This window comes from Olea europaea, unplaced genomic scaffold (assembly GCF_002742605.1).
Source record: "Olea europaea var. sylvestris unplaced genomic scaffold, O_europaea_v1 scaffold1069, whole genome shotgun sequence".
NCBI lineage: Eukaryota > Viridiplantae > Streptophyta > Magnoliopsida > Lamiales > Oleaceae > Olea > Olea europaea.
This window is the reverse complement of record NW_019228042.1, coordinates 1-21,070: the sequence shown is the minus strand read 5'-3', so window position 1 is coordinate 21,070 and position 21,070 is coordinate 1. Positions and strand designations below refer to the sequence as shown.

The 21,070-nt window shown below is 33.8% G+C and overlaps 2 protein-coding genes across 3 annotated transcripts; both read right to left on the bottom strand.

Moving 5' to 3' along the window:
• Positions 1-76: 76 nt before the first annotated feature.
• LOC111373082 (probable inactive receptor kinase At5g10020) lies at positions 77-5,937 on the bottom strand. The gene is made up of 3 exons (XM_022995551.1): positions 4,713-5,937; positions 1,664-3,316; positions 77-845 (listed from the first exon to the last, which is right to left on the bottom strand). The coding sequence occupies exons 1-3, from the start codon at positions 5,647-5,649 to the stop codon at positions 268-270; spliced, it is 3,168 nt and encodes a 1,055-aa protein (XP_022851319.1). The 5' UTR covers positions 5,650-5,937; the 3' UTR covers positions 77-267.
• An 11,443-nt stretch (positions 5,938-17,380) lies between these two features.
• On the bottom strand, positions 17,381-21,059 carry LOC111373081 (protein ACTIVITY OF BC1 COMPLEX KINASE 8, chloroplastic-like). Of its 2 annotated transcripts, none has more exons than XM_022995550.1 (9): positions 20,068-21,059; positions 19,482-19,562; positions 19,351-19,411; positions 19,188-19,242; positions 18,995-19,093; positions 18,811-18,900; positions 18,213-18,272; positions 17,996-18,119; positions 17,381-17,853 (listed from the first exon to the last, which is right to left on the bottom strand). In XM_022995550.1, the coding sequence occupies exons 1-8, from the start codon at positions 20,261-20,263 to the stop codon at positions 18,003-18,005; spliced, it is 759 nt and encodes a 252-aa protein (XP_022851318.1). In that variant the 5' UTR covers positions 20,264-21,059; the 3' UTR covers positions 17,381-17,853; positions 17,996-18,002. The 2 variants fall into 2 exon arrangements, with proteins under 2 accessions (XP_022851318.1, XP_022851317.1); XM_022995549.1 differs by having other exon boundaries at positions 17,384-17,878; positions 20,068-21,057.
• Between the last annotated feature and the right edge of the window lie 11 nt (positions 21,060-21,070).

The window sequence follows — 21,070 nt, the reverse complement described above, 5'->3', positions numbered from 1 at the left end:
TGACATTAAAATATAATTACAGTATGCAGCTAATGTATTGGGGCATGAAAAAATAACAATGTTGCAACTATAGAACTCGAGATCAAATTGAGAATTCGGTCAAATAATTAATGGATAAAACATCCCTTTACACAAAAATTCGAAGGGAAATAGAAATTGGTGAAAATGAGCCCAAATTACAAGGCAAAGGAACCAAATAAAAAATAGAAAAAATACACAATAAACCAGTTACAAAAGAATTAATTCCAAGGCGACATGTACAAAATTTCACACAGTTATGGAACAGAGATCTTCAAGGACTTGTTTGATGTTAGGCCTTTCATTGACAGGAAGAATACACTTCAGCGATACGGCAAGCATATCATCCATTGCTTTCAAATGTTCTTCTCCGCTTGCAATATCTCTGTCGATGCAATCCATAACTCGTCCTTCTTGATCACAGAGTCTAACCCAATCCGTAAGATCCACCGCACCTGATTGACCAGAGATAATGTCGCCAGCACTTCTTCTCGTCAATAATTCCATCAAGATTACACCAAAAGCATACACATCAGCCTTAAAAGATGGGACAGGTTTGGTAGCACTTGCAAGTTCTGGGGCACGATATCCAAGGGCCCCCAGGTTCAAGATCTGCTCAGCAATGCCTGCTGGAGTCATCAGTCGGTGAAGACCATAATCTGTAAGCCGAACACTGTAATCCATGCCCTCCAAGAGTATATTTGTTGGCTTTAGGTTTCCATGAGGAAGGCCTCTGTCATGAAGGAATATAAGACACCGAGCAACATCAACAGCAACTTTCAATCTTTGGTTGAACTGCAATGTGGAGTACCTCCGAGGCGTTGTTTCTGCATAAAATTACTGGTAATTATTCTGCTAAAACAATATATTCAGAACCATCCTGCACTTCCCAAATGTAGTTAGGAACCAAAAACCAAGAGTATTTAAAGTTAGTAATCTGAAAAAAGACATCACTGCCATTAAAAATTTGAAAACGCGATGTCCGTTTATTATTATATACATTCCTCCATTGCAATTCCTAAAGATCCTGTATGCAAAAAAGCATTAGGAAATTACAGATTCCAAAAGGCCATCAAATGACAGTCCAGACCCACCATTTCATTTGGGCAAGGCCAAAAGATTCGTTTCAAATGAAGAATTGTATTGAATTCCATAGCAATCAGATAAAATCATTTTCCTTTCATATGAAGTCCACAGAGACAAAGTAAGGAAGACGCAAATGCCAGTAACCAATTATTTTCCAGTTTACAAACTGAGATGATTCTGGGAATACCATAAAACTGAAACTAATCTAGTTCTGCGGATCTTTTCCAGATATCCAAGCATTTCCCCAATAAGAAACCATAGCTCACATCCAACTTTGCTATCCATTGTAGGGAAAAATAAATAATTATTTATATCTTAAAAAATGAACTTGTATATAAATAATTTACTAATAAGAGGGTTTAAAAGGCTTCTCAGAAGCAATATATGTATATAGCAAAGTCATATATTTATATAGCACAAATTTGTCCTCAGATTCAGTAACTGCATCAATGAACAAATGTGGCTCCAATGACGGGAAATTTTCAGTATTTATACAAAGAATGAGAAAATAGGCTTAAAGTAGATAATACCCAGATGTAACACAAGCAATGTATCTTACCATAAAGATGTAAAGCCAAGCTATCACCCTGGATGTAGTCTGCTAAAATGAGCCTCTCTTGTTCTCTTGGTCCCCAATAGTAAGCCCGTAAAGGAACAATATTCTGATGCTTTACAGATCCAATCTTTTTAACTTCTTTTGCAAATTCTTTCTTGTGTTTGACCAATCCCACTCTTAACCACTTCACAGTCAACATATGCCCATTGTCTAGGGTAGCTTTGTACAAAGTGCCATGGCTACTTCTACCAAGTACTTCTGCTGGAGCTCGCGATAACTCCTCAGCTGTAAATGCTAGTGATGCATCCAGGAAAAACAGTTCTCCAGCCAACCGATCTGGTGAATATACATCCAGTGTAACAGGTTGCTCTATTGTGTCAATAAAACTAGGTGAGGAAGCTATAGGGGACCCTGGAGAAGACCTTCTTCCAGATGATGTAGGGTGGATATCTTCTTGACTTTTAGTAGACCTTATGCCAATAGCCACTCCCTCGGATGATACATCCTCAACAATTTCTGTACCAGCCTCCATTTGCCCAGACAACGATCTTGAATTTGAAGTCAGCAAATGATCATTAGAAAAGCTTAATGAAGTCGGAGGAGGCTCGGTGCTGCTATGGAATCTGAAAAGTGAAGGCCCACTAAACTTTCCTAGATTAACGTCTCTACCAGCAGTCTGCCCACATAATCCACTTCTTACACGGAAATCTTGAAGTCGAGCCCGATGATAGGCCAACAGAACAAAGGCAATCATTACCACAGCTCCAACACATGCAACAATTATAGCAACTTTGATACTTGATCTCGAGCTGTGATGTCCTCGCCTGTCGATATTATCAGGAACGTTATTATGCCCACCAGGCACATTAATGAAGCTGTTTCCAGGCATAAATGAAGAACTGGGGAAGCGTTTCAAGTTCTCAGGGATATTTCCCGATAAATTGTTGTAGGACACATTGAAGTATTCCAGGCTTGATGTAAGTCCATCAGGAATGCGACTGTTGAAGCTGTTGTGGGATAAATCAATGTACTTCAGGCCACTGAGTTTGCTCAATTCATTTGGTAGCTTTCCAGATAAATGGTTATTTGCGAGATTCAACAAACTAAGCCTCGCAAAGTTCCCTATATCAGGAGTTAATCCACCCGTCAAGGAGTTTCCTGAAAGATCTAGAGATTCCATTGGTGGAATAGAAGGTAAAACTAATAATTCACTAGTCTGAGAACCTTCGAGAGGAATTGATCCTGTCAAATGATTGCCGGACAGATTCAACTTTGATAGGGTTGTTGAAGTAAAGAAGGTTCGTGGAACCAGACCATCAAGTCTGTTAGAGCTGAGATCAACTCTGCTGATCTTTGGATGGGAGCCCAATGAAGAAGGCAACATACCCTCTAAGGAATTATTTCTAATACTGAGAACAGTCAATCTTTGGAACTGTGTCAAGTTGGGCATGCTTCCAGTCAAGTTATTTGAGCTCAAATCTAGAATTTCCAACTTATCATTCCAATTCATCAGAACAGATATTTCATCTGATAGCATATTTCTGCTTAAATCAACAACGCGACAATTTCCTGATGAAGGCGGCAACAAGCCTGAGAGTAAATTTGATGAAATATTAACCATATCTAAAGTTGTTGAGTTGATATTTGGAACGGAACCTGGCAAAAGAAATGAATATTTAGAATACCTTCAAAGAAAATTTTGAAATAAAAGTAATTACAAAATTGAAAATATCAAAAGATAACAAACACGAATTACAGCTCCAACACGACCATATTGAGATTTTCAGTTGAAGAATACATGCTTTTGCTAAAAACAGGCGATGTGGAATATGATTTTACAGTATTTCTGGAGTAATGATAATAACATTTAAGAAGCTAAACATGACAAAAAACTATTTTGAGATGCCTTTTAAAGATTTATCATACACCTAAATGGCCAACGCTGTCAACCCAGCCAAACAAAGGACAGCCAATGTCTAATTACAGAAAATAAGCAGTACAATGTAACATGAGCTACATAGTTCACGCTAACAGCATGCAAACCATAGAATATATAAAATGAAATGCTTTCAAAAATAGAGCAATTAATTTAAACTCATACCTTAACGATTCAATAATGTGGAATTTTCAATTTGTGTTACAGGTAGAATATATAATAATAAGGTAGGAGCCAATGTTTAAAGAACTAGAGTTTCTGAGTTAAAACTTTCCAGTCAGGATATAAAACAAAGGTATCCTTTTTTTCCCTTATATCTTTAGCTGGAGCATTAATCTTGAAGACTACATACTGTGAATGGCACGTGTGGTCGTATCTTTGTCTCTGTATTCTTTTAGTTGAGACTTCTTGTCGACTACTGACTACATTCACAGTACTTCTCACAACAAAACAACATAATTCTTTAAGCTCTGCATTTGACCCTCTATATGGTAAGTGAAAACCACGACCCTACAAACTAAACATCCTAATTCTATGACAATAACAACTGAATTTTTGGCATCGTAGGTATGCAATATATATTTTCATCCTAATCTATTAGCGTAAACGACAAAGATATTGTATTCTGTTTGACCCACAAAAACTAAGCACACTGTTGTCAAACACACGCAATTGCAGGTACGCAAAGCATAAATCGTTAATGGCCAAAAGTCGCCCCCATAAACGGCCAAAATACCTAATGTCAGTTAGAATTTCAACTTAGAACCATAATTATTAGAGTAATGATACTTAGATACACCAGTCTAGGTGGCAGCACTAGTAGCATTAAATTGTAGGTTCAATTGAATGAAGAAGTTATGGCCTATTTAATAAAACCTATCATGTATTGCCATTTAAACAGGGATTAAACATCCCTGGTGCTAGAAGAATTAATCTAATTATTAACTAAGAGTAATAAATGCCACATCATAATTCAAAAAAGGCACCCACATTTTCTCAATGACGTAGCAATCAAAGTCTCGCTGATCGATCAATCAAAGTTCAGGGCAGATACTGAGATAATAAAAATTCCAAAAGCCATAATATTACTATCACCATTGAAAAACAAAAGCTCACCCGAGAAACCATTGCCACTGAGATCCAACTCCAACAACGGGACAGCACCCTGCAAAAGCCCCTCTGGCAACGAGCCAGAAAGCTTATTACTTCTAATCTGCAGAACCTGTAGATTTGGCATTTGCCCAAAATCCGGCAGTTCCCCGACAATACCATTATCACTCAAATCCAAAACCCTCAAGTTCCGAAACAACATCATTGTATCACTACCCCAAAACCCGCCCCCCAACCCATTCCTACTCAAGTTCACATACTGAACAGTATTGGCCAAACTTGATACGTTTTCAACACTCATTTCCATTAACCCAACAAAATGATTCCCACTCAAATCCAGGTGCTCAACATTCCTCAACTCAGAAATTAACCCTTGTAAATCTCCCTGCAGTTGATTCGAACGCAAATCTAATGCTTTTAGCTGCTGTAAATTTCTGATCCCAGGAGGGAACCACCCGGAGAAATTGTTGTTCGACAAATTAAGATAATGCAGAGCCCAAAGGTCATTCAACCGGGCTGGGATGGGCCCGTAAAACTGGTTTCCAGAGAGATCTATGACCTGGAGAGATGTAATTTGACCAAGGGTTGGAACAAGGCGGCCGGAGAGGGAATTCTCGGAAAGGTTGAGGTTCTGGAGATACTTCAACGGAACAAGGGTGGTGAATTTCAACTCTCCGACCAGGCCTAGGCCGTCTAGGGCAATGGCAGTGACGACGCTGGTGTATGGGTCGCACGAAACTCCATGGAAGGTAGCTGGGCAGTCGGAGAGGTTAGCAGTGGGATCCGAGGGGAAAACCCATGTGGAGAAGATTCTGCTAGATGGGTCAATCTTTATCCCCTTCTTGAATTCGAGTAGTGATCGGATTTCAACCTCGACCGCCGATGCATGGTTGAAGAGTGAAAATGGGAGGAAAAATAGAGCGAGAAAGAAAGTAAAAGTCATTTGTAGAGTGATAATGTGGATAAAAATGGAAGTCAAGAGTGAGGCATTTAGCGGTGGTTGTGGGGTTGGGGAAGAAGAGGGGACGAAATTAGGGTTACTATATTTGGAAGAATGAATTGGTACCCTGTATGTATCTGTGTGTATAGTTGTGCTGCGCTGTAACTCTGTAACTTTAGTACTGCGTGAATGTATGAGAGAGACAAGAGAAGAGATGGAGAGAGAAAGATAGGTAGAAGAGTGAGGTTTGAATATATGGAAAATGAGTTGTAAGGGAAGAAGACGGGAAGAAAGGAGAGGATTTTTGTTTATAAAGAAAGAAATAAAAAAATAAAAAAAATAAAAAAAAAAAGGAATAATCTTATTAAATTTTTTTTCTATATTTGAATTCTCTACCTAAGGAGAAGATTTTCAATTTTCATATATTAAAATTAGATCTACAAACAATAAATAAGTCGTTTTATGACATTAAAATCTCTAAATTGTTAATCTAAACACGAGTTTTTGGTTACCAATTTATCGTCTAAAAAAAAAAAAGAAACTAGAGGTCGTCGAACTTTAAAATTTTATATGATGTATTTATAGACAATGAATAAGCCATTTTACAAAGTTTACCTGCTTACCGTCTAACTTAGATTATGTTCGGATCATAACTTGCAAAATTAGAATATAAGTCGGCGAACCTTAAATCATTGTGTTTCGGCTAAAAAATTCGAACTTTAACGTCTTCTATAGTAAAATCAACGTGTTTCATGGTTCTTATAGGTATGTTGACGGACTTTTCACTAATAGGTTGTTATTGCAGCATAACGAACTCTTGTAATTTTATATAAAATACCTGAAGTGGATCAAAAATTGAAATTAATTACAACGAGAAAATCTTAGAATTTTGGTTACGCTACTACATACACAATTTTGTATTTTTTAAGTTCATTTCTAGTGGGTTTCTGATTTTAAATCTTGAATATCACATCATACTACACACCTACACAAGGTGACTCAATCTCTTTAAATAAAAAACGATTTAAGTGACATTCAATGACTTAACTGATAAAAATGAAAAGTTTATGGACTGAATTTAATAGTCGCCAATAGTTGAACGACCTATATATAATTTTTTTTCCCTTATCCCGGCGCCGTTACGAGTCGAGACAAGTCAGTGGCACCAAACATACACACTGAAAGCGTGGGTGCCTGCAAAAATTTGGTTAAAAAGGCAGTTTTAGAGGGTCAGGTTGGTTGGTGGAGTTGAGTCAACTCCAGACTGTAAAGAAGGATAATTCCACATTCTGAGTTTTTGACTTGGAGGCCCCACTCCCCATTCACATGGGTTTTCCATCGCGCAGGGCTAAATTCGTCATTGTATTCGACTTTTTTTTTGTTCATTGATCTCTTATGTTTATCCATTCATTTTGTGGGATCTATATCTTATTAAACGAAATATACGTGCTTCAATTTATTCGAAGAGAACTTTCTCATTCTCTAACTTGAAGCATATTTACATGCTTTTTGAAAGTATGATTTGCTCAAACAATTTTGAATGTTCTAAATATTATTGTTGGAGCCCTTGCGCACGTGCAGTGTAAAAATTTTAGGTCGTTTGAAATGTAGCGGTGTCGAGTGCAACGCAAGCATGAGAGGATAAGATCTCGATCTTCAATCACCTCGCCATAATATTTGTCCAAAAGACGCCAAGCCCGAATGCCAAGTGTCTATGTACGGAAGACAATCCTTAACCTTCACAAACGTAGGCTTTATGATCGGATCCATAACCGAATGTTAAAACGGTAAAACCAAACATCTTTGTGAAATAAGGTCGTCCTAAAAGTAATCATTGCATTTATAACGGATATAACAAAAAATACAGATAACGTCCTAACTAGTTAATAACTTAAGCTCAAAAGTTAAGACAGTTATCATGATTACTTTGACGTACCGTTCAAATTAACAAAAGAAAAGTATTGACTGGATCAAGTTTTCATGCAACGTCAAAGTTGATGAAAGTGACGTGGCGGACTCTTAACCGCTTAATGAACTATTTATTTCGCTCATTATTGATACACAATCACAAATAATTCTCTCAAATTCTAATTAAGATCAACTATGTCCAAACCTCATTAACATAAGCATTAGAGATCATTATACCTCATTTTTCTTTCAACGGTAGATTAGATTAATAGATTTCTCTTCTTCTTTTTTATCGGTAAATGTAAAATCTCCTTTTTTTTTCAGTAGATTAGTAGAATTCTCATCTTGCAGAGAGATAAGCTCAAGGTCGTCTTAGGCTCCTACATAAGATCGTAAAATGATGTGAATTTATATCTTTTAGGGACATTAATTATAGATGACCAATCAGTCTTTAAATGATGGAATATTATGTTTAATGATATGAATTTAAATCTTTGAGAGAATATTAGCATGTTTATATATGCACAATATTTTATTTCATTAAATGATGCGAATTCAAATACTTTGTCATTATATGATATTTGTATGTCAAAGTTTATAAAGCTTGATTCTTCTTTTTGACTTGAAATGATTCCCAAAAATTTGCATACCGACTAGTTTTCGTGAGACGGTGAGAGCCATGTGACAATTTTGAGAAAAAATTAGATAAGTTCTATTATTAAAAACAAATTGTATAATTGTCATAGAAGAACGTAAATCAAGTGGCACATTTTTAAGGATTATGATATTTGTATATAAAAATGGTACATAAGAAATTACATAAAATGATGTGAAAGGAAAAATTTATTATATTTTAAACTAGCAAATGATAGAGTAACATGTGACATTATGTAATCATTATGTAAAGTTTGATGTACATGTAACAATGTCGTTATACACAATTAGCTACTAGGATTCTAATAGGCCCACAATGCCTCCCTTCATTTGCTTACCTCGAAGCTCGAAATGTCTAATGCTCCATTAGCTAGTGATTAAAGCTATCTATCGAAAGCGACCTCTTGTCGAAGTAGGCTAGGTGCATCTCTAATTGTTAATTGCACTAATTTGGGGCAACTTTCACACCATTTTGATGAGTCATCTCCAATAGTTAAACGAAATTAATTGTATTTTCTTTATTTTCTTATTATTTATTTATCAATAATTATTTTATTAAGGAAATTATTTATTAACAAATTATATTATTATTAAAATTGATATATTTTAATTTATGTTTACTGTACTAAAATATTGCATTTATTAAAAAAAAATTAGTGAGTAAAATTTTTTAATGTATTCAATAGTTATTATATATTACTTAATTAGAATTTATATATAAACGTTAATTAAAGATTATAATTAAATTAAAATAAATATAAAAAAAGTTAATCATTTAATAAAAAATTGATATAAAAATATAATTGAAATTAAATTTTATTTTTATATAATGAAGGAAAAAATGAAAATTATCAAAAATTACGTCAAATATATAGTGTTGCACCAAAAATTGATGTAAAACTATTCATTAATCCAAATTGGTGTGGTGTTTTAGTGTACCATTGGAGATTATTTCTACATCAAATAGGTATTTCTACACCAAATTGGCGCATCATTGGAGACGTCCTAAGTGACAAAGGACCATGCTACACAAATATAATTGTTGACATGCAGAATGATCGAACACTCACACTTCGAAAGTTGGGCATTATTTTATTCACGCGAGATCTACGCTCCATGTGAGGGTCAGTCACCCATTCGGTCACAAAAATTCGGGCACTTTGACATTTTCGAGTGACAAAACCATCCCTATTGTACTGACGCAGGCATCATGATAGCAGTTGTCTTGTGACATGAAAGTCTATCTATTACGGTGAGCGAAATTTTTTACATTTCATTTTCTTCTTTAAAGTTTTAGAAAACGCTCGATTAATTATAGTATCTCCAATCTCATTCAACTCTGAGAACTTTTTATATTTTTGGGCTGGTTAGAGGGTCAATTTTCTTTATCTGTGTCACAGATGATTGCTCAACTTGTTTTATCTACATTAAAATATTTCCACATAGCCATGGAATCGTTTATATTTTATACCTTGTACCACTGTAGAATGAAAACTTCCAACCTTTTGGGATTAAATTTTCTTTCTTACTTTTAATCAATCCTTATCCACGGCTACATTTTCAAGCTCAAATAAATAAAGAATTTTGCTATTTTGCCCGAATTTTTTTGCCCGAATGAATGACATTCTCTCACATGCTGTGGATCCCACATGAATAAGAAAGTCCAAAAAAAAAAAGTGAGTCTGCCATTGTGAGAGTCGGTCACCCCTTCTATCAAAAAATAAAAAATAAAATCGGACACACAGCCTTCCATTTGAGAAGAGGTTTAAATCCTGACTAACTAAGAGATGGAGATTCGGGCGAAGTTGTTGATGCTGAGTCGGCTCCTACGCCCTGCTTGGTCATTCCATAGGTCATTCCATCCTATGGAATGGAGTCAGGGGCATACCTTTCCTTCCCGAGCCGCAATTCCTCGAAGCTTGCCCGCCAAAGGGCTAAGTCGAGTGATTCCTCTTGTAGGGGACTGTAAACTGTCGCGAGATTGATAAAGAAAAGTGAAAAGACAACCTGATTGTAAATATTGACCTTGTTTGGTAGTGATTTTTTTAGAATAGATTTTCTAAAACTAAATTATTTTAAGAACGTATGATTATAAAGTATGGAAAAATTATGAATTAGCGTGTAAAATTATATTATTAATATAATATATGGTTAAAAATGAGTTTGAAGAAAAATGAAGGCCGAAAAGGCTAACTTGGTTCATCAGACATTTAAAAAAAAAAAAAATATATATATATATATATATATATATATATATATATATATATATATATATATCTCCAAGTAAATTTACTCGCCGGCTCCAGTATTAAACAAGTTTGGCAGTTACCTAAGACCTTCGATTTATCGATTTCTCCATTTTTAAATTTACGTACTTTTTAGTTTGTCTTTTCTTTTGAAAAATTCTTTCAGTGATTAATAATATTGAAAAATAATTAATCTTACGAATGGTTTTTTATTATTAATGTTAAAAACAAAAGTAAAAGTTAAGAATATAAATTATAATTCATAATATTATAAGGAAATAATTTTAAAAATTAACTTAGTTGTCGGCATCTTATAAAAATAAAAATTATAGAATATTTAAATTTTAGTGATGTCACCATTGGCTTCCCTTTGGTAACTAAAGCATCATTTGTGACTTTCGACTGTCCATGATACCCGAACCCGAAAGGATCGTCATCAATAATTTTATTTAAATTATGAACATATATTGATTTTTAGTTAGAATCCCCAGTAATCAAATCATGAGCAATCACCGACGCTTCTCATCGGTGATTAAAGCATCATCGTTGATTTTCGACAACACCATTAATGACATTTTCATTGGTAATCATTGACGAAAAAGTATTGACAATTACCAATGGTGTTTCTATTGATAAATTTTTCTGAATCTTCATCCTATATTGATTTCAATTAAGCCTCTGTTTGATCCCCATTTTTACCTCATTAAAATGAAAAAATATGACCGTTATCCATCACATCAAGTCACCATTTTTGAATTTCTATTTTTGGTGTGTGGCCTGTAACGGCTCTATTTCTCATTTTTATTCTCATTATAATGTGGCTCAAACGGACTCTAAATACTTATTGTCACACTCATGTCATCATCAACAAAATGTCTCTTTGTGATAATTTACATGACTTTTTTGTTATTTTGCATAAAATCCTAAATTGTCTGAACCATCTCTGACAATATATAAAGATACCAAGTTAAGTTTGACTTTCACACGTTAGAAAACTTTTTGAACACTTCTATTATGGATTGAATTGATCTTTGGCACAAAGTCGGATCAATACTGGGCTATATGAACTTTAGTGTAATGCTTTAAATAAAAACTGTCATCAAATTTCTTGAAGTTTCGTATTTTCCTAAAGCATATTTTAAAAGTGTTTATAATAATTTAAATTATAAATAAATAGAGAAGGGTGGCGAACAAGTGAGTAGTACTTGTATGTCTTTCGAGATGTTAAAATAAAAAAATTCATTGAGGGCCTGTTTGAGCCCGATTTTTTCACCCAAAAAATTGATTTTTTGACCGTTATTTCACTATTCCGGCCGTCATATTTGATTTTTTCTCTCACATGTGGACCCCACTTTTTTCTTAACGATCAAAAAATCAATTCTCAAAATCACTTGCAAATAGGCTCTGAATATTTATAAACACGAATTAAATATAAATTTTGTCACATCACAAACATTCGAGCCATAAACTATGTTAGAATGAGACACACTTTGGTTGGGAGCATCTTGTTTTACAATAAATTTTGAGAAGCCATGGAAAGCACATAAGACAAATGAGTGTAACATCAAGCTATAAACTACATAATTATATTCCAACAATGAACGGCGTTTTGATATCCTTTTGTACTATCTATGAATGCTAAAATTCAATATTACAATTATATTTTAAGCATATAATAATTTTTAATTGTTTAATACCAAATTGCCAATATTTAATGCTAACTTTTTAAAGCAATTATTGTTTTAAATTACACTTACTTGAATGATAATTTTAAAAATGTTTTATTTAAAGGAATTTTCAAAATACGTTTACCACTAATTTATAAACTAAATTATTTTACGCTGATAAAGGTTATGCGCGACGTTATAAGAAGATAAGAAATTTAGTTAATGTTTGTTAAAATCAATAATACTATTACAAGTACGTCATTATAATGTCAAATTCTACGAAGCTTATTGTTTGTTTAATATTTCAATTTTGGAAATTCTTTCGTTTCTATAAATATTTTTAAAATTATAAAGTTGTGAAAGTAGTTTTTCACACTTTATGAACATTATAAAAATTATTTAAAAAAATAAACCGAAATATTTGTAGTAATTTTGAAATTATATGGCACATTTAGGTCATTTATGGGCTTTAAATAAGTTTATTTAATAATATTCAAGAGAGTACGACAAACTTCATTTGTCCTACAAACTCACTAAGTAAATATGTTTGGAGAATAACAAAATATTAACTTAAAAGTTAAAATAAACATGTGAAAAATGAAAATGCACAATGGCTATGTCAATTAAGAAGTAACTTTATAGGATTTCCAACTAGATCTTATAAAAAAAAAAGTAGATTGCAAAGAATCCAAATACACTATAATTATTAAAATACGAAGTGCTTTTCTTGAATGAAGGCATATCCATTCTTTAATTAGTTTTTTTTTTCTCCTTTCAAAATTAATTAATTATCTAACACGTGCCGTTAAAATAAATTATTGATTTTGTCTTAAAGTCTTATAATTTTTTTAGTTAAATCAAATAAAATTATCATATAGATAGTCTCTTACTCTCTTAAGTGATGGGTGATCAAAATTTTCCCTTAATCAAGAAAAAAGGGTTGATTTGGATAAGGTTAAGTAAAAATCTAGCCAAGTCCAAATTGAGTCCTTTGGGTGTTTGAAGATTTGTGTAGATTATGTGCGCTAAATGCCTAATAGATGTCCTATCAATCATGTGGTGTAATTGTCGACATTAAGACAATTTAATTAAGATGTATAATTCTTCAAATAGTAATAATGTACTTTGGATCGTGACATTTGCTTCACATTTTAATACATGATTGATGGAGAAAACACAAAAGGGCCATATTTAGTTGCCCACCAAATCTTGTCCTCTGAAATTGAATTATGGATGAGAAATGAAAATGGCATTAAAAGAATATAGATAAGTATAACAAGATAGATATGAAAATTTGATGATGAGGAATGTTGATCTCAAAAATAAAAATTATTTTTTTCGACACTATTTTATTCAAAAGGGCACTTCAATCAAAGAATGTTAAGATTTTCAAGAGTGTGACAAGTTTTGCTTTGATTCGAGGTGACTTTTTAGAGAGTAGAAGATTGGATATTTGACTTTCAATTTATATATTTCTTGCCTTTTGATTTTAAGGGCTTTTTGACCATTTTTATGAGTTGAAACATTTTTATCATTATGTTGAACGTCATGATTAAGTTCAAGATCTTGTATTCTCATTAAGATTTGTGCGTTCATGACGATTGTCATGTAATTCATTATGTGCATCTATGATTTTGCTGCACTGAAGTCCGTGTTGATTTAATTGTGTCATGATTTGCACCTAAGTGATTGAGGATCTGCACCCTTTGACAAGGAGAGTCTCGTGGTTAAAGCGCATTTTTTGTTTCACAAGCTTCGTAAACCAAGGTGCAAATATTCATTTTTTGACACGTGAACATACAGATGGAGAACCTTTGTAGCCGACATAATTTCAAGCAAACAATAATTACTTCAACAAGTAACAAAAAATACAACTCGTTTAAAATAGTGATTCATTTTATTGTATGATATAACAATAACAAATTTTTAAGGCCTTTGATACTATAGAGGCCTCAAGTCGTGCTTGACATTTATTATGTGACTATAAAGATAGACCATTTGTATCTATATGCATCAGGATCTCGATTCATGGATTTCTCAATTCGAGAAATCAAGATAAGAGGATCGAATAGAATAAGTCGGATGTTGAGTCGCTTAGTGATGGATCTAGTAATGTACCTGTTTACAGGAAAAGCCCCGGGATTGGTCTTTCGTAACTTCCCAATTTTGGAAATAATAAGAATTATCTAGGATTCTTCGAGGGATCCTATCCTCCTTAGTAAGGCAATTCGAGGTGCCTTGGGCCTCCTTAATTCAACACAAAGTTGAGATGGAAATACTTGTCGTTTATTGATAAATTCCACACATTAAATAGCCTAGTGGCTTACAATTCAAAGAGAAATAAATAAATAAAGGCAAGTGTATAATTTCTACGGGATTACAGCTCTTTCTATCACAAGAATCCTTATTCAATTCAATTGGTAAATTGCAATAATAACTTCAGCCCAATTTGTAGCTTTCCTTAATATTTCAGTTTCCCATTTGAAATGGAAACGGCTACTATGCCTCCTTTCATCCAGAAATTGAGTTTCCCTGAAATTTGCCTTGCCTAAATTGCTGCCTTGTGTCACTCGCCAGATTTGTCGCTAACATCGGACTAACAACGTGTATAGTTTTTGATGGGCAAAGCCAAGCTAGTCTATCAAGATTTGGAGACTGTTCAATTCACGTCGACGCCCACAAAAATAAAAATAAAAAGGAGAAACTGATTTGTCAATCTTATAAGGGGGCATTTCTATATCTTTTACCCAACTTTTAACAGGGTCCTTTTTTGTTTTATAAAATCCGCTTTGTTTTGTGATAAAGAGTTGCACTTTAAGAGAAAGGTTGAATTTCTCGTTGGGATCCTTTAAGAGATAATTAGGATGATGAGGTTCAAGTGAGAGAGGAGGAGAGGCAAGGGGATCAACTCAAACTCGTGTGTACTCGTAGGACCTACTTATCTGATTGCAGCTTTGTTTACTTTAAGGTTATTTGTGTGTTGTTACATTTAGGATGATGGTATTTAAATCTCTTAGTTCATACATTCCTCCAATTGATCAATTACATTCGAGTTGATCCACAATTTCTACCAATCAACTCCAACTTAACTTCAAAAATAACTTTTCCACGTCAACTGCATCAAAATTAATAATTTTATATATCTTGGCTCGTAATTATAATAGTATCAATATCAATTCATTATATTTCGTTACTTCATAAGGAAAATTTCTTGCTTTTTTACAGATTGTGCACGTGTCAATGTTGATACAAACAATGAATCAAGCCTACACACTGGGAGACGAGTTGAACAAATTCCTTTTCTCTAACAACTAAAACTTTTTAAACGAGGGTTCAACACATTAATATCTTCTCTCTCTCTCTCTCTCTCTCTCTGTGGGACATTTTTTAAGTTAAAGCAGCAGAGAAGCCAACCCATTCTCTTGGTGTTGGAGCTCAATGTTGTGGAATCACAAGACAGGTCAAAAGACACACAACCCACCTCAATAATAAACTAATCGCGCAAGATAATGTAATCAACTCAGACTTTTCTTCTTTCCCATTAATCATAATTAAGCCACAATTAAGCAGTATAAAAGTTCAGCACTATACTGTAATCTTAATAAATCTTGCATGTATAATCACTGATTTTAAGTTCCAAAACATGAAATTTTCTAGCCTTTTTCTTGCTTCACTTGTGTTTTTGCTGCTGCATTTTCTATTGGTTAGTCAAGGTGGAAATAGCCATGAGCTTACAGATGAACTGTCAACAGTGAATTCTGGGAAGCTGAACTTGGTAAGCATTAATTTTCACACACTGCACACAGTTATATATGTATGTAAATATAGCTTATGTGTGAGGTTGATGCAGGGAAAAGGCAAATGTGACAAAGAGAATGCTGCGTGCAAAGAGGATTCACAAGAAAATGTTTTTGAGAATGAAGATTACATTTACACTCAGTCGCTGCCTTAGTACCATAACTTCTGTATTTTCAGATAATCTTTCTTTTTAATATCTTCTGCTAGATGTTTTTGATAAATTCTAATTATTAGCTCTCCATTCATTGAATGCTTGTGTTATTTTAACTTTCAAGAGCCCGTTTGGTAGGGCTTTTGCTTTTAACTTTTTGTAAAATAGCTTTCTGAATAAATTACGCTAAGTTGGCTTTCGCTAAAAGTTTTTTTAAATAGAGAAGTACTTCCAAAAAATGATCCAAACATGTAAAAAAAAAAATAATAATAACTTCTTAATATCAGTAGCTACTTTCAAAAGCCCGCCAACACAGCCCTAAATCTTGATTTTTCCACGTCAAATATCATTTCTCATCCTTCCATATTCAAACTCGACTTATTGCTATTGATTCGATGATACCTATAAAGTTAAATAATTATTCGGTAATAAACATGTCGGATTCATTTTTTCCCCCTTCAACGGGGCCTCCTGTTGTTGTTTTACTAGCTAACTCTCATATCCTTCAAGAAGGTTCAAAATACCTTTTTATTTAATTCACGAACTTGTAGCAAAGTCCCAAATCTTGATCAACTTAATAAATAATAGACTGATGTGAAGTATTGTGCACAGATTGGCTAAACATGTGAGGGTAAATATAAAAAAACTTGTGGAATCTGATGACCCTCCAACATACTCTTAGTATATATGCTGTAATTAATGGAGATAATTATTTTAAGTGANAAAAAAACTTGTGGAATCTGATGACCCTCCAACATACTCTTAGTATATATGCTGTAATTAATGGAGATAATTATTTTAAGTGATATTTCTTCTTAATATTGAGATTTAGCTGGCTAATCTAGCTTCGAAATCTAGAATGTTGGCCTGGTCAACTTTAATAATTTAAATAAATCTCGTATTTGTCATCTTGATTAATTAGTGTTTCATTGTGAATTCAAATTAAGGCACGTTTGGCAAGCTTTTGAAATGTCAACAAATGATTATGAGATTAAAATTCTGTTCGGATAAAACTTTTAAAGAAACCTGACCTAAAGGTAGCTTCCCTGTGAGCTTTTCTATAAAAAGCAAAAGCAAAAGTCCGAGTCCGAATTTTTCATCTGAACCTGTATTTAGTACTTCAACATTGATGAATATAACTCAAATTCAGCAAAAGGCCTAAAGAGAACTTCAATTCATCGCATCTTTTTGGTGACAGAATTCAGATTCCAACTCATATGCCATATGACAAGATGGGCACTGAATATGACAGGCATCATAAATAGTTAACGTTTAAGGGAGAGAGATTCCATTGCAAATAAAAAACTGTATAGAAAGGACATTCAAGTCGACATCTCATTTATTTTCCACAAGAAATATGTTTTTACACTACTGCAAAAATTTTAACATATTTTATATATTATACATGGTTTTTTGGTTCCTCAATCTAAGATAATGGTGAACTTCTTAAATCAATTCCAGTTACTACTACTGCACTTTACAACAATATATCTACATATGATACTACAGGCAGATAAGCAATCAGCTCGCCAGTAAAAACTCGAGCTTCCACGGACTTGGGGGAAAATTCTTGTTAGTTTCATGGTTACTGAGCAAAATAAATTAGCTAATCTAACGGAAAACTGACTTTGAATTGCGAGCTCTTATGTCGTAATCAGATGCACAGCAGCGTCTTCATACTCGAAGAATAGAGTCCCCGGGGGACAAAGGTTCTGGAAAAACATCAAGTATCTGCCTTCAGATCTTGCTCTCTCTAATATAATTGGAAGAGAATAGCTTCTTCCTGTAAGTAAATTTCGACTCTGAATCTGTACCAGAATTAATAAAGTCTTACGAGCATGAAACAAAGAATAGCAGAAAATGCATGTAATCTCTTCTGAAAAATCCAAATGTCTAAAATAGCAACTAAAGCAAAAATTACTCACCATATTCCTAAGCAGTTCCAGTGATCAGCCTCTCTCTTTGATCTAATTTCTTAACCTTGAAAATACCAATCAAAACTTGGAACCCAAAAAATGCAAAGAAGGTGTACGCAATCATTGCAGGTGTCTGAAAACAGAAAACAAGTCTTTAAGTTAAACACAATAATAGACCACAATGAACAATTGAATTAACAAAATGTGCAATGAATGGGAGACTAACCCAGATGGAGTGCAAGTATAGAATCGTTGCAAGGTTAACTAAGCTTCCAGCAGCAACTGCCTGTTAATTTTTGGTCCAAAATAATGCAGGAAAATGAAGTCACCAAGCTGGGAACTAGCAATTGTTTATTTGGACAATAATTTTCTACAATATAGAGCTTCTTCTCCTATAGCATAAAAATTGCAAGAATTAAATTCCCTATGAAAGACCAACCATAGAATCACCTTACTAGTGTAAGGAATATAAGATTTCCAGATGAACTTGAACAGAGACACAGATGGTGTAGTTCGGCAAATCAAAAATTATGAAAGAATGACTTGCAAGAAAAAGAGCACTAGGAACCAAACATCCACAACCTTCTGTCCCCTCGAGAAGGTTTCAAATGAGCATTCTCAAGAATTCACTAAAAAGGGGACGAATATAAAATCTCACTATCACTCAAAATGTGTCAGAATTGGAGTGATAGTACTTGAAGACGAGGAATACACAAGCTATTTTTATGCAATAGTCCAGTAACTACAAAGCCAACTTGATATCAATTGCCAGATAGGTACAGACAAGGGTCTGTTGAGTTTTAACTCGTATGAAGCTAACTTACACTTCCAACTGTATTTTGAACAGCTGCAACACGTTGAAAAGCTCTCTCAGACTCCAAAGTCCGAACACGAAGCTTCAATTCACCTTGCTCCTATAAACAAGACGTGATAAAGATCAGTTTAAATTTTACGGCTTGCGAATTTTGGAAATTGTCTAAGAATTATCAAAACTAACATGTTACTTACCAGTCGCTGGATGACTTCAGCAAGCTTTTCAACTCTATCAGCCTGCCTAAATAAATTATAAAATGCACGGGACTGTCTATCCCATCTCTTCCTGAAGTCCTGAATATGAGTGAGACTGAGTAGCAGTAAAACTTGCCTTATTATCACATCTTGCAATGATCTATTAGGACATTAAAAGGTCTTGAGAATTTACCTTCACAACAACTTCAATACCAGCTTCACGAAATTTCAATAATTCTAGAGCATAGCTGCATTACATTGTGCATGAAGTAAATGTAAGCAAAACAAAGATAAAAAAATCATTGGAATTCAATACTTTACTTATTGGACGCCTTCATGTTTTAAAATACACATACGGTTTAGCAATCTCAGTAATATCAAATCGAGGATTGAGGCCCTTCCCAATGCCATCCAAAACTGTCAACATAAACTTAGTTAAATAACAGTAGTAGCAAAATATGGCAGTTAAGTAGCTAAAGTACAGTACCTGAAAATGCCCTAACAACAAAAGTGAAAGTAGCAGGAAAGCGGAAGGGTTGATCTGCTGCAATGGCCAACAGATCTTCACCTGTCAAAAGGATACGGCATCTATAAGCAGTAATTCCATTTTTATTTTATTTTATTTTATTTATTTATTTACTTTTTGGGAAGCAAAGACAGCTTAAAAAGTAGAGGCCGATTGCTATTCATCCAATGTCTTGGAGAGATGAAAGGGACTAACATTATGACTAAATGAAATGGGAAGAAGGAAGATCCACTAATTAAAGACCAAAAACTCAAATACAGACATGAAATACTTAATCAAAAAGAGTTTGAATGCAAAAGCCACTAATAGATTAATAGAAACAAACTAATCTGTTAGAAATCAAAATTAATACACATATTATAACCTCAATGCTGTATAAAATAGTTAATTTCCACTTCAGTTGAGAAAAAAGTACCAGGAGGACATAAAAGTGTAATTCATAGAAGAAATCCAAATCCTACCTCTCAATAAGTGTGACATGACATGATTCTAGAAATTGAAAAATCTATACTCTTGCCTAACTAAACATGAGACGAGACTAGTTTACCAATTGCCGCTAAACGTTGTTTCTTTTTTTCTATTTTTTCCTCCTTGCTTAAAGGCTTCTTGAATCCAAGTTCTGCTGCAGTTGCCATCTCTCTTTCTCTTCTTTGTGCTGCAAGCCGCTCTTCAAAGCTGCGCCAGTTTACCTTTAGTGCAATGCATGAAGTGGAATACAAAATATAGAGAAACTCAAGATCCATACTATTGTCTAGCTCAAGTAAACAAAACTTAGACTTATTTGACAATTTCTTTGCAGATAGAGTACAGGTCTTTTCCAACAGGACAGTGTTCAGAAATGTAGAAAACAACAGAACCTATTTCTACTTTTAAAAAAAAGGTTGTTAAAAAAATTCAAAAGAAATCATCATTAAGAAAAAACTTTCACGGAATGTAATTTCCTTATGTTATTAACATAGATATTATTAACATAGCTCTTCTCATAAGGAGGAACTATCCAACATAATTAGGGTTCTCTCACTGAACCATCTATTGGAATATAATGAATAGTTTCCTCAAACTGAGCAAGAGTGAGGCAGAACCTCAACTGTAAGATTTATATTCAATAAACTTTCAGCATCCTTAAAAATGAATATCTAAGAAACCATGAATCACAAATTATCTGCATGGTTATAGCCATCAAAAGTGACACTCTGATTTGTAAACAATGTACACAAATTACTACTCCCCCTTATAACCAACTTTTGAGGACACTATATTTGAAAAAAGTAATAACAACGAACAAAGGACTCCAAAAATGATGAATGGCAAGATAATAGGGATTGCTAAAAGAACAGTTCAACGAAAAGCCAACTATATCATAACACCATGGAAGCCCTTTCTGTGGTTAGATTTCATTCACTCATCACAAACCTTATCCAAAAATCAATTTAAATAATCAAAATATATAAGTTGGCAAAGATGCACTTACTACTGATCAAAAAGTTTAAAAGACACGAGTCATGTTAGTTCCGTAATGGAAAATTGGGTAGGATATACGTCTTAGAATG